At 39.8% G+C, this 13,370-nt stretch overlaps 1 protein-coding gene across 1 annotated transcript in view; it reads left to right on the forward strand.

Annotated features, from left to right (window-relative positions):
* The first annotated feature begins 8,206 nt into the window (after positions 1–8,206).
* Positions 8,207–13,370, forward strand: part of SLC13A1 (solute carrier family 13 member 1) — a 45,347-nt gene continuing 40,183 nt past the window's right edge. The window contains exon 1 of the mRNA XM_034768215.1: positions 8,207–8,326. Within this exon, the coding sequence (XP_034624106.1) occupies positions 8,228–8,326 (99 nt within the window). The 5' untranslated portion in view covers positions 8,207–8,227. The remainder of the gene's footprint in view (positions 8,327–13,370) is intronic.

A 13,370-nucleotide genomic window follows, 5' to 3' on the forward strand; every position in this document is an offset into this window, starting at 1 on the left:
ATTATATAAGGAAGCTGGGGGAATATTAATCTGTGCAAAGAATAGGGAGAGTAAAGGTAGTGGCTTGAAGCCAAGTTAGAGAGTATACAATTACCATCTAGACAGGACCAAACCTAATGGAAAATACCAGACCTTTGTACTTTATTCTCTTAGTGTTTATACAGACCTTCTCCAAAAGGTTGGGAAATTGTTCTTTTTCTTCATCTTTTCATATTTTGTGGATAAAGTGAAACATACATCAAATCTGATCTTGCTTATAATAGGAACTAGAGAATGCAGTTTGTTTTAAGCCAGAGCCTGATTCTATGGTGTGTGAAGTCTGCTTTGTGTAATTCCCCCAAGCACAAAGCAGATTTAAACCCAGAGGATCTGGCCATTTGAGGATTTCCCTTGTGTAAGGAGATCCTCAGATGACACAGAGTTTCTGTAATGACTCCTTTGCCACCCCTAGGCTCTTCCAAATGGGGAACCATAATGACTTCTCTGCTTCTGCCACCATGGTCAATTCCTCAGGGGACACTAATTCCCCAATCCTACAGTTTAGCTCAATACTTTTGTTATTAATTAAGAACCTGTGCTGCACTCATAGCTCCTGTTGACTTCAAAGGACTGCAGGATGAGGCTCTAAACGAACAATTGCTGAAGGTGAGAAATGTACAGGATAGGTCTTATAGAATTACTTCTTAAGCTCCTAAGAACAGGCTCAAAAGCATTCTAACAGAAGGAATAACGGCTTTCTGTGATTTTTTACAAGTCCTCTTATGTATATTAATTAAGAAGGACATTGAATCCTTCTCTAAAGGCTGCATAGTCTTACAATATTGATTTACAGCTTCCTTTGAAACTGAAATGAGTGATTAGTAAAAAGGAATTAAGGATGGATCCAAACCCAAAATCCAGGACCAGAAACCCTGAATTTTCAGGCTTTTTAAAATCCAAACCTGGATCCAAATTCAAATTTTTCAAATAGAATCAACGTGAATCCCTAAAATTTGGGGTACCCTCACTCTGGATCTGAAATTGGCACTGCATGCCTGTTTTTAAAGGAAGTATTAAAAGATAAAGTAGTTATTCTGTATTTTTATGGTATTGTTTTAATAAATGTATTGTGGATGTTTAAAGAGAGATCCGTAGTGTGATCTCACATGTGGAACCTAAAACATATTGCTCATTATCACTGGTCTGTCTTAAAAGAAATATAACATTATCCACAGCTGTTAAATCAGTAATGTTGATGGGAACAAGCTCTCTTGTTAGGAGTCTGCACTCAGATTCTTCAATAAACAGGTTTATTGAAGTGAAAATATGTTGAAAGCAAGGAAATTCATACCTGCTCTTGAGATGAAAAATTGCTCATTGCTTGTTATTGCACATTAAGGAGTTTGCTCCAGAAGCTGGAGAGACTTATTGTAAGGTGACTGGTTGCAAATATTCTAGTCATGCAAATTAAACTACTTGTTAATAAGTCTGTTTCAACTCTATGAACACTAGGCCATTTTACATTGCCTGATTTTCATCACTGAAGTAATAGCAATTTTCTCAAGGTTTTTTTTCCCCCCACTTGACCTCTCCTTCAAGTTCTTTTTGTGGAAGTTTGAATATGTAATCTATGCAAATAATTTTTAGCAAGTAGAATTTACCTTTCAAAATCCAGTTTCTCACTCAACTAGTGTGGCAGGAGCCTTCAGTGCTGACCATAGAAGTCACAACTTGCTATGTATTAATAATTTGGTAACTTTCAAAAATATCAGAGTTAATTCCTCCAGTATACGGGTTTTAAACTTCCTACCAGGGGCCTTGGAATTCTGAATGTTCCAAAGAAATTTTATTAACAATGTAACTACTCCTAAAGAATTTTTTAATTGACACACACACACACACCCACCCACCCACCCACACACACGTTGAAATTTGACTAGAAGATTTCAGCCACACAATTCCCCTAGTATAACTTTGAAAATTTCCACCAGTAATTTAAACTTAAACTACCAATGTCTTAGTGCTTACTAATTTACCCACCAAGAAAGATGCAAAGACTCATTTGCTGAAACTTTTTGAATAATTTGTTTATTGATTCAATGTTGTTACCTTGATTAAATTTTGCTGTTTGATTAAGATCAATTGAGTATTCTTCCTCAAGATTCTTTATCCCCATGGTGCTGAATATTAATCATTCCAAGGTATTAGCTCAGAGTTGTGTCCAATTAATATTGTACCCTGATATAATACAAATTGATCTAACAACTCAGACAAAGCCAGTATGGATATATTTTAATTAATCATGAACCTTATCTTGTCATTATGATACAATAATTGATGCTGCCTAAAAGTATGGCTTATGCTGCCTAAAATTAACTATGATCACTTGAAATAATTGCAGTGGTTAAGGGCTCTAACACTAACATGAATAAATGATGAGCTGCTGTAAATAATTCCCCTTTCTGGTGACTCGTCTCAACAGAAATTGATCCAATATAATGCTACCGACTCATATTCTTGTTGCTGGATGACTGTACAAAACAGATTTCACTTTAATGAAGGAGATCCCCACAAACAGCCTTCTAGAATAAATTGTGCCATTTTACATCATCCGAAGCTTTTTCTGGCTTCCAATAAGATTGTAGCTGTAAGTGAATTCAAAGTGTGCACTCACTTTATGAGATTACAGAATGATGCCTATTTTAAAGGACGCGTACCTGGGGCTATATTGCGCCACTGATTCATTTTTAAAGCACAACTTTAACTGAAAGTAATAAAAATCAGTGGCACAGTATGGTGTTTGATCAGGATGATTCTGGATTCTGATTTTTGTGTTTTACATTCTTGTAGCTCAGATTTTTCTGAAAAATTATGTACCATTTTGAAAAACAAAATTACAAACAAAAGTGTATTGAAGGTTTTTCCTAAATTAACAAAGAACATTATTAGCACTCTGAGCGGATAAAAATGTAGGGAGGCATACAGGTTAATGTACACTCCACAAAAGTGTGTACCTCATTATATACAGAGTGAACTTGCAGCAACCGGTACAAGTCTGAACAGCTTAGATTGTAAATTCCTTGAAAAGTTCAGGCACTGATTCAGCAATCATGTCTGCACAGGAAGACCCTTTGGTCTGTATGGAATCTCCTTCACCACAACAGGAGTCTGCACTGGTGTAAGGATCCAGCAATGTAGGGTAAGGGCCTTAGATTGTAAAGGACTCTTGTATCATAGAGCATGAAGTTTATGGTCAATACTCAACAAACAATAATTATTAATAAACAATGAAAAATCACATTCTAGGGAAAAATGGTACAGGATGATCTGACCTTGTAAGGGTTTAGAGGTCCAAGCTCTGGCCTGTATGTGAGTCTAATGACCAAGAGTTGCATGATGGTAGCCCAGATGTAGTGCCTTCTGTAAGATATACTTGCTGCTTATTCACACAGGGCGTGGGACCATCAGGGAGTAGGAAGGCTTTCCTGCAGCAGAGCCAGCAAAGTGTTAGGCTGGAACGTTTGCCAGGATTTAAGTGCAGGAGGACTGTTGAGAGCCCTTCACCCAGGGCAGATGGACTGCTGTCCCTAGAAGGAGGGCAACAGAGAAACCTGTTAAAAGATTCTTCAATGCAGCCCCTAGAAGGTGGGCTGTGGCGAATGCTGCACCCAGGGCAGGCCAGAAGGAAGGCTATAGGGAAGCCTGCTGACCAGGAAAGGAATGGGTGGTACCTGGAAGAGCAAGGCAGGAATCATCGAATCTCACAGTGATGAATCACAGCATAGGGCATGTGGGCACACACTTTTAACAACACTGTTAAGCGACTCACAACTTTATAAAAGGAGACTTGTAAAAAACAAACACAAAATCATAAAGGTCTAAAAGCAGCTTTCTTCACTAATGTAAAATATCCATTGAATCCAATGGGAGTTGTGTGAATAAGGTGAGGAGGATTTGGCTGTAAAGGATAAGTGCCTCCAGGGGAATCTGGGTAACTACCTGGCAATAAGAACACTATTAGGTACATATCACACAGAAAGAGAAATGGTGTTGAGGATTTAATCAAAGAAATGGAGGAAAAGCAGGGTTAGGATTATCAGTGTTTGTCAGCTGTAGCCTATGGTCACCCGGCATTGTAGTGCATCCAATAAGTAACATCATGCAGTCTTAGACTTGTGTAGTCATGAAGGACATTGGCTGATATATAATAGGTTAGGAATACTCGATCTGTATTAATTCAGAGACTGTATGTGACCGGGTCAGGGGAAATGTTTACTGTGTGACTATTTAGAGCTGTATGGTATGGAATGGTTATTTTAATGGCAGGACTGTTACTCTAGCAGGAAGACCACATAGGCTATGTCTACGCTGATGCACACACTTGAGTACTGGACCACGTACATGCTCACGCACGTTCCCCTTACCCACCGCAAGTGTCCACCTTATGCTGTGCTGGACGTGGCTTTAACACTGGGTATACATGTATACCCCGCATCTGCTCTGCCACTGTTGTTATCACCACTGAAATTGTATGGTGTATCCCAGGATTCTGTGCAGACAGGGAGACGTTCGAGGAACCACTTTCCTATGCGGTATTGATGCTGTCCCTTGCAATCAAACATTTCCTGATGACTTTGCCCCTCACTGTAATTCCCTGCTAAACCGGGTGGAAGAAATGCAGAAATGGGATGATGCTCTGTTTCTGCAACTGCTTCTTATCATGGGACAAATGGTTATACAGTGGAGTAGGTGGATGGAATTTGGGCTGAATTTTCTGACATGTTGAAGATGGATAACCAGGAGGGTCAATGACAACTCATTCAGCTCACATGGAACAGATATGGCGAATCCCAGTATTGCCACAGTATGCCCATGGTTGGACCATAGCTTCTGGTGCAGGAGAACCAGCATGGTGTGGTGGGATCACATCATTTTGGAAACCTGGGATGAGTAGCAGTGGTGTCAGAACTTCCCAGTGAGGAAACAGAGCTTCGTAGTGTGGTGAAGTCCCATTGGGCTTGCTGAATAATCACAGTTGGTGGACAGGGGGCCTGTAGCCCAGTGCCCTGGTCTAAAGGTGGGAGAATCACATGATTCCAACCCAGAGATGTGAATGCTCAAGGCCTGAGCCCTGAGAGGGAGTGCACTCCGACTTATAAAGGGGGTCAGAGATACATCTAACCCCCAACCATGACCGTAGCATCCAGGCATGAGAGGAATTCCACGCCTGCAAAAATTAAAAAGGAGCTGTCACACTGTCTGGAGTGGCTCACAACTGTGAGTGCCTACCTCAGGGTAGACTGTCAGAAAACAAGGGCAGAGACCCCAAACTGGTGATGTGTTCTATAATTAGATTTCACCAAGCCTGTAACAAATGTGAACTCCTGGATCACTCTACAGTCTTACCATGGAGTCACAGACAGTCCCCTTAGCCTCTCCAGTCTATCTTGCCACCCAGACAAACTGGACTTTGTGATAAAAGGTCACTTAAACCAAAAATCACATCACATTTAGGTATCTCTCAGTCCCAAGAGACCAGTCACTTACCCCAAGACAATGCTGGCAGCCAATGCTGTAGTAAACTAACTAAAGGTTTATTAGCTAAGAAAAGAAAAGGTGAGTTATTGAGAGGTTAAAGCAGGTAAAATATATGTACAGGTGAGTCTCGGTTTATAATTCCAAATAGTAGCAGAGATGCAATAATCTGCCAGTTTCCCAAAAGTCTCTCAGGGCTACTCAGAATAACTCGGGGGATCTCCGTCTTCTTGTTCAGTTATTCCGCCATTAGAATCCAAACAGTCTAGAGAGAATGGGTCTTTCTTTGAATCCATATTTATATCTTCTCACAGAAGACAAGCTGACATGGGCTCTACCCACGTGGACTTTTCCTTTGCATGCGGAATGCATTTGGAGTCTCTGACCTCAGGTCATCACCACAATGGCCATTTGCTTTGGACTTAGCACCTTTTCGAATAAAGGCCTTCATTAGCATTCCCCAAGGCTTCTTTGATGTCTGAGTTATTCAGTTACAAGGGTATTTACAATGTGGATGTTTGGTATTACATTATGACAGGAACAGATAAGTGAAAACAATGCATGTAACATCCCATTAGTTTTATGAAGTTTAAACACCCAAAACACTAATTGCGTTGATCCATACTAATACACAAGTGAATTGACCTGAGTATATTCTGCCATGACCTGGTCAGCCAGTTTCACAGGAGCTATAAAATGTGTTATAATCAATAGCTCACAAAGCTTCCACTTTCCTTCCTACTGTAAGATTTTTAAAGTGCAAAATGTTTTGTTAATGAACTATGCTACAAGAACACTGTTCTGGAATATGTTAGATGCAAGCCAACTATTTTACAGTCAGCAATAGAGGTCATAGCTAAGCATAAAATGTAAGTGATTTCCCCCCACTCTCTGGACAAGTGGATCACAGGGTCACATGAAGAAAATGGGGCTTCATGTGGTTTCTGTGAGCTGCTTCTTCAAAGGCTGCCAGTGGACTCTCCTCTGCTGCTATCTCTTTCCCAGCTGCTTTGCAGCTCTTGAATGTAAGTTCAGTCACATGGAACAGCTGGAAAGAAAAATAGAAAATTACAATCCACTAGCAGCCCTAAGAAAATCAAGCTAAAGAGATCATAGGAACCTGTACAAACTAAATGTTTTTAGTGGCACCTCTGCTGAGCCCTAAACCCATGTTTTCTTGTCCAGATTCCTAAATCACATTTTATTAAAATCTTACAGAATTGTTTCTTCCAGTTGTTCTGCATGTTGGTTTTTATTTTTATTTTTTGATTTAATTTTATTGTTTTGCAATCTGATTGCATTTTCCATGATGGAATTCTGCAAGGGTCAGAAGTGATTATTCATCGGGAGGGAATCAGAAAAAGGGAACATGATAAAAGTGTAGGTTTAAAGTGCATCAGATTGCATCCCCCTTAGTAGGTATATGCGTACATATGTATTAAATACTACAGCTGGTCAGAGAGTCATTTCTGACCCCACATTGCTTATGAGTTCAGAAAAGGGAGCTCCTGAATATGTGGAAAGAAAAGTGGATAGTACTGTCTGCCACTAAATCCTATTGATGTCATGGCCTTTGCCCAATATCCATTGCTTCTGTCCCTCCCTTTGCCATTCAGAGAACTGACTCCTCATCAGGGCCCAGCACATTGCCATCTCCTCTTTACATCACCCCTAATTTGATGGGAGGCATCATGGGCATCAGTGAAGCGGGAGACATCCTGGCTCTGCTACTCGTCTGCTGTGCAGCCTCAAGCAAGTCCCTCTACCTCTCTGTTTCCTCCTCTGTAAAAGGGAGATAATGATATTTTCCTTCCTTGGTGATCTACGGATGAAAAGTGCTATTTAAGGGCTGAATATTAGTAAATTCCAGCTGCCAATCACTCTGCACAGTGGAGGAAATGAAAATGGATCGGTGGCAGCGGGAGCCTGGCAAAGCTTTTCTGAGCTGAGTGCATCTCTCACAGCACATGCAAGGCCATGGGCCATTACAGTCAGAGGTGTGACTTTCACTCCATTCTACTTTACATTTTGTAGGCATGTGTTCTCAATTATGTCTTTCCAAAATGTCAGCTTATGTTGTGTTCATGCTAATGAAGCCTGTTTTCTCACTAACAGTAAAGCTGTATTAGAAGTGCCATGGGTAGGTGGAGAATTTTCTTCTTCCAGATCACATGTTTTCTGTGGATCTTGTTAGTTCCTGGGCTCCCTTTAAAACAGAGCAGGCTAGGCTTGAGCTTAACATAAATAAAATGTCAAGCATAGAAATATAACCTGTCCTTGGGCCTGAACTTGCAAGGGGCCACTCCAGTAAGTGTGGGGGTCTTCAGTTCCTATTTAGGTCAATGGTAGTTAAGAGCTTTCTCAATACCTTGCAGGATCTAGCTCTCTACACCTTATTCCAGTTATAGAATATATTATGTATATATTACGGGGGAGAAGAAGATAGTAATGAGAAAACAACTACACCATAAATGCAGGGCACATTTCTAGCCTTGGGTTTACAGGTGAACACCAATCTTATCTTCCTAGTGTTAGTAAAGACACTAAAACAATAAAGAGAAAGATTTGTTTTTAACTTAGCTTGACTAACCAGTCTGTTGCAAAGGCTAAAGGTGATAGTTTAGAGAAATATTAATCAGAGTCAACTATTTATAGGCCATCTGATTTTTTTTTGTTAGTTTCTACCAGAAAACTGAGCCGTCAGCTCTCAACAATGAAAATTTTCAGTCAGCTTTGGATCTACCGAAGGTTCCTACTGATTCTCTTCACTCCACTGCTCTTACTTCCACTGCCTCTCATCATTCGAACCAAAGTAAGTGAACTGACGTAATAGGCAATTATTATATACTGTATGTCTGTGTGAGTTTCCCACGTCCTTTCAGAATGGCTAGATTCTCAAATATGTTGCGTCAGGGATTATTTTCAGTACATTGCAGTGTTTTTACAGAAATATATAAAACAGAACAAGTTTAATGTAAACAGCAACGTGACCATTATTTCTCACTAACATTGGGAATTGGACATCCAAATCACATTACCTATTCTGAAAACCCTACCCTGTTTGTTTTGTTTTAATTTTGGACACAATGAAGTTGCTCAATCTATTTGCAGTATATTTTACAGTATAGATGAACTAAAAAGGGGGAAATATGGTTTTTGCCTTTTATTTTGTTTCTTCCTGATGTATAAAGAAGATCTCTGTGTTTCATATTTTTAAAAGGAAGGTTCTGCTTCTTCTTTATCTTAGAAATATCAGGAGTATCAATTTTCTTGTCTAACCTGGAGGTCTGTTTGGAAGACTGGAGAACTGGAGTAGGAGCTGTTGCATTCCTTATTTGAATACAATGGACAGCTGAAAAATTGTTTCACTGGCCAGTCCCAAAACATTAAGTACAGATCTCAGCTATTCCACAACATCTGCAGCAGACCACGCTTCCCAGTCCCTCCTTGCTGCACTCATAGGCCTGCCCCTAAGCCCATGTTCCTGGAGCCCAAAGCAGAAATGAAGAGGTTTGCTACAGAGCAAGTGCTCCTGCTCCACTTGACAGGCTTCATTGGCTCATATGTGTAGAAAGAAGAAAAGGGAAGAATTTGATCTTAGATCTAGGCAGGCTGGACATGTCTTCCTAAAAAAGTGGAATTCCTTATGTTTGTCCATTGCTCTAGTTACATTTAACCAACTTTTCCCTTCAACTGGTATCTTTTCCCCTGCTCTGCACTTGTTCTCAAGTGTGTCTGCCTGAATCTTTCAGATGAAATTTGCAGCAACTATTTTTAAAGGGGAAAAAATGCTTTGTGTAATCTAACAGTGAAAGCCAAATTTACATTTAAGAAAATGTCCAATTGTTGCACATGAGATCAGTGTTTCAGATTACAGTCCTTGCATTTACTGAGCATCTAACACCCAACTGAATTTGTCCCTTTGTGGAAAACGATAACATGATTATTGTTAGTGAAATGTGGCCATTCTTGTGTAATCAAGACATTTGTTAAAAGTCAATAATAATGTTAATGAAAAGATTTTTCCCTGAGCAGTAAAGTGATCTGAATGTTATGGGTATGCTAAATGTATTCTTAATCAGTCCATCTGTCACCAATCAAAGCAGGAAACAAGGAATTGTTTCTTGTCCTCCATCAAAGCAGCATGTTCTAGGAAGGAAAGTATATCTTTTGAGGTTAAAAATGTATAAACTGAGACACTGCTTTAAAAATGAAAGAGACAGCAATAGATAAATGGAAACATGGGGCCAACTGCTCTGCTGGTATAAACTGGCACAGATCCAATTACTTCAGTGGAGCAGCACTCATTTGCACCAGCAGAGAATTTGGCACATGGCCCAAACCACTGGATCCAGTTCAAACCAATGAAAATGCCAGTGAAACAACACTGGGTTAAATTAAGAATCTCTGTTTGAATATGTCAGTATTAAAAGTGAGATCATGGCTGGCCCTGTGCAAAAGCACAAGTGGAAGAGGGGCCCCCAAACCTTCCATGCTTGTGCACACTTGCCCAGAGGCCAGTGGCAATGTGTCTGGGGAATGCAGAAAGTCCAGGTGGGTAGCATTGCCAGCCAGAGGCAATGGAACTAGGGGTGCTGAAGATACGGCAGCAGCCAAATACATGGCTTCCTTCACATACGGGGTTTACAGTTTTGTTCAATGACTTATTATAAAAAATCTTCCAGGGTCTCCACTGCCAGCAGTGTTGCTATGCAAGAAGGATGAGAAGGGGGCAGGTGTGTCCAGAGTCCATATTCCCTCTCCACCACCCGGCTGAGCTGGCCAGTTTCTTTCAGGACTTAAAGCACCTAATGGTAGTTGAAATGATAGCAATATGCTAGCAACCACTTTTAAAATTTAAAAAAAAAACCACCTCACCATGTTTCAGCTCATCTTAACTGCAAGAGCTGAGATTTATATTAAAGAAAACATCTAATTGTTGTGTCATCACTGCTGATGCTAATGGGCATCCTTCCTGACAGGCTGTTTTAGGAAGCCAAAGTCTGCCCGGACATGCACATTCAGCCAGCTTTCCTTCTGTGGCAGAGGGCTCAATGTTAGGAATGGAGCACACTGGCAGGGCAATATGATGAAGCTTGCAGTGCTGGTGCCTGTGCTGTACCTATTTGGTGGGTTAAAAGGAGGGCTTCAAGCAATCCAGGACACTTTTATTTTTAAGTTTTGTTTATGGCATAAGCTTCCCTTTTCTCCCAGGATGAGGAGGTTGCAGGAAGTAGGGGGGGGAGATTAAAAATGTCAAGCAATAAAACGGATATATGAATGTACTTAATCAATTTCATTCATTTAAAAGCACTGTAATTAAGAGATGTATAATATGGTCTGGGACACAGAGAACTGATTCTTATAAACATGCTGGATTTTTTTAATAGTTTCTTATAAGAAGGCCTCTCTGTAATGTATTTGGAAAATGAATATATGAATATTGTTCAAAAGGGCTAATCAAGAGTCTATGGCTACAGTAGTTTTACCATAACACAAAAAGCTATATTAAAAGGACATTTTTAAGACTGCAAAGGTAGGTAGAAAATGGCAGAATTAAGATTGCCTCTGCAACCTTAATGGGGCCCCCTTGTGTGTATGAATTATGCTATAGATTTTAAATGATCACATATTATTTTTTCCTTAGGACCCCTCCTCAATCAGTGGATGGTGCTCACTAATTGCGCAGGTTTCAGTGGTTTGTTTTCTTCTTATTGTTCAAGGCCTTATTTACTGCACTCTTTGCAAACCCTGCTCTGAAGACAGAGTTATTAGTTTCCTCATGGACTTTTCTGTAGTACTCATCACTATGGCATCTGAGTGCATTCATAAATATTAATGAATTCATTTTCACAGCATCCATGAGAGGTGAGGGGGTGGTATTATCCCTATTCCTATCCCTATACCTAGCACCTGATTTTTCAGAGTACTTAGCATTAGTACTCTATATGTTCAATGTGCAGTTCTTATCTACTTCAGTCAAAGCTGTGAATGCTCAGAACTTACGCAAATTAGGCCCCTGGATCTCAAGTCAGATATCCAGAAAATGAGGAACACGCAATTAGTGACCACCTGTGAAAAGTTTGGTTTAAGTGACTTGCCCAGCATCACATATGAATTCTGTGGCAGAGGAAGGGGTAGACTCCAGTTCTCCAGGGCAGAATTCCACTGCCTTGACCATGAGACATTCCTTTTTCATACTGCAATCCCTGCCTCATTCACCACACACCTTCCGACTTCTGCAATCAACAAAGCAGAGGTCCTACAGACAACAGTCTCTTTCACTACGCTTCCTTGATTCATCCCCAGAGCAGTTCTATCCTGTGCACTGAAAGAGACAGGAGTCTAAGGAAAAATATGTGATCCTGTAATTTAAAGCTGTATCATAATGCATATGCACAAGGGGAGGGGGCAAATTAAGGTTGCATGGGCAACATTAATTTTGGCATTTCCTAACTTCTGAATATTTGCACTTTGCATTTTTAATAACATTCTTTTAATATATTTTTTGTGTGCGATTTCCTAGGTTTCTAAAAAAGCAAACTGAAAAAACAAACAAACAGAAATTCCATCATGTAGCATCATGTTGACACCCATATGGGTCATCAGCAGTGTTGGAACCTTTAGATCCACCACACAGATTTCTGCCACTTGAACTAACTGAGGAAAAAAAGGTTACCAGAATTTTTTAACATTGGCAAAACAATGTATTTTCACCAGCCTCATTCTTGTAAACCGCTAAACTGCTTTGGCTGCAACTATTCAAGAAAGGTCAAATGAAATGAAAATGACCTAGCATTATCCTAGCATGGACAATTTCAGTGATTAAAGTTTGGCAAAGTAATAAGCAACCGAACACAAGGTCTTATAATGGGAAATGTTGAGCAACCATAATAAAAAGCGGTGAGATCAGCCCTGCCTACAATAAACAAATTTATCTATAGCTCATTTCCTAGCAATTTATGAGTTCTTGTCAAGGATAGTGGCTTCCATATTGTGACATTGTGGTACAATGAATTCTGGAAGGTAGCCAGAATTCTCCTTGTTCAACATACACTTTTCTCAGGGCCCAGAGAATATGGCTGTGCAGCAACATAAATTGATGCATAATTGTTCTTCTTTTTAAACTACCCATGTAATTTTTCTCCAGAATCTATATTTTTAAAAAATGGCTCTATTGCCTATGATTGTGAAAACAACCTTCAAAATATTAAATTAATTTATGTTAAATTAATGAATGTCAGAATTTGCACTGTTTTCCTTCAAATAACTCTGTAGAGGTATGAACTGCCCCATTCAGGTCATGTCTTGAAATGTAATTGTAAACATGGAATCATCATAGAGCAGGTGTATTTCTAGTGGGGTCCTGTAAAGATAGGTTCTTGCACCTCTGCTATTTAACATTTTTATCAGTGACCTAGAAGAAAACATAAAATCATCACTGATAGAGTTTGCAGATGACATAAAAATTGGGGAAGTGGCAAATAATGAAGAGGACAGGCCACTGATGCAGCGCGACCTGCATCATTTAGTAAAAGTGGGCACAAACAAACAGTATGTGTTTTAACATGGCTAGATGTAAATGTATATATCTAGGAATAAAGAATGTAGGCCATATTTACAGGATGGGGGACTCTATCCTGGGAAGCAGTGACTCTGAAAAAGATTTGGGGGTCGTGGTGGATAATAAGCTGAACATGAGCACCCATTGCGACACTGTGGCTAATGAAATCCTTGGATGCATAAACAATGGAATCTCAGTTAGGAGTAGAGAGGTTATTTTACCTCTATATTTGGCACTGGTGCGACCACTGCTGGAATACTGTGTCCAATTCTGGTGCTCACAATTCAAGAAT

Source organism: Trachemys scripta, chromosome 1, assembly GCF_013100865.1.
Source record: "Trachemys scripta elegans isolate TJP31775 chromosome 1, CAS_Tse_1.0, whole genome shotgun sequence".
Lineage (NCBI taxonomy): Eukaryota > Metazoa > Chordata > Testudines > Emydidae > Trachemys > Trachemys scripta.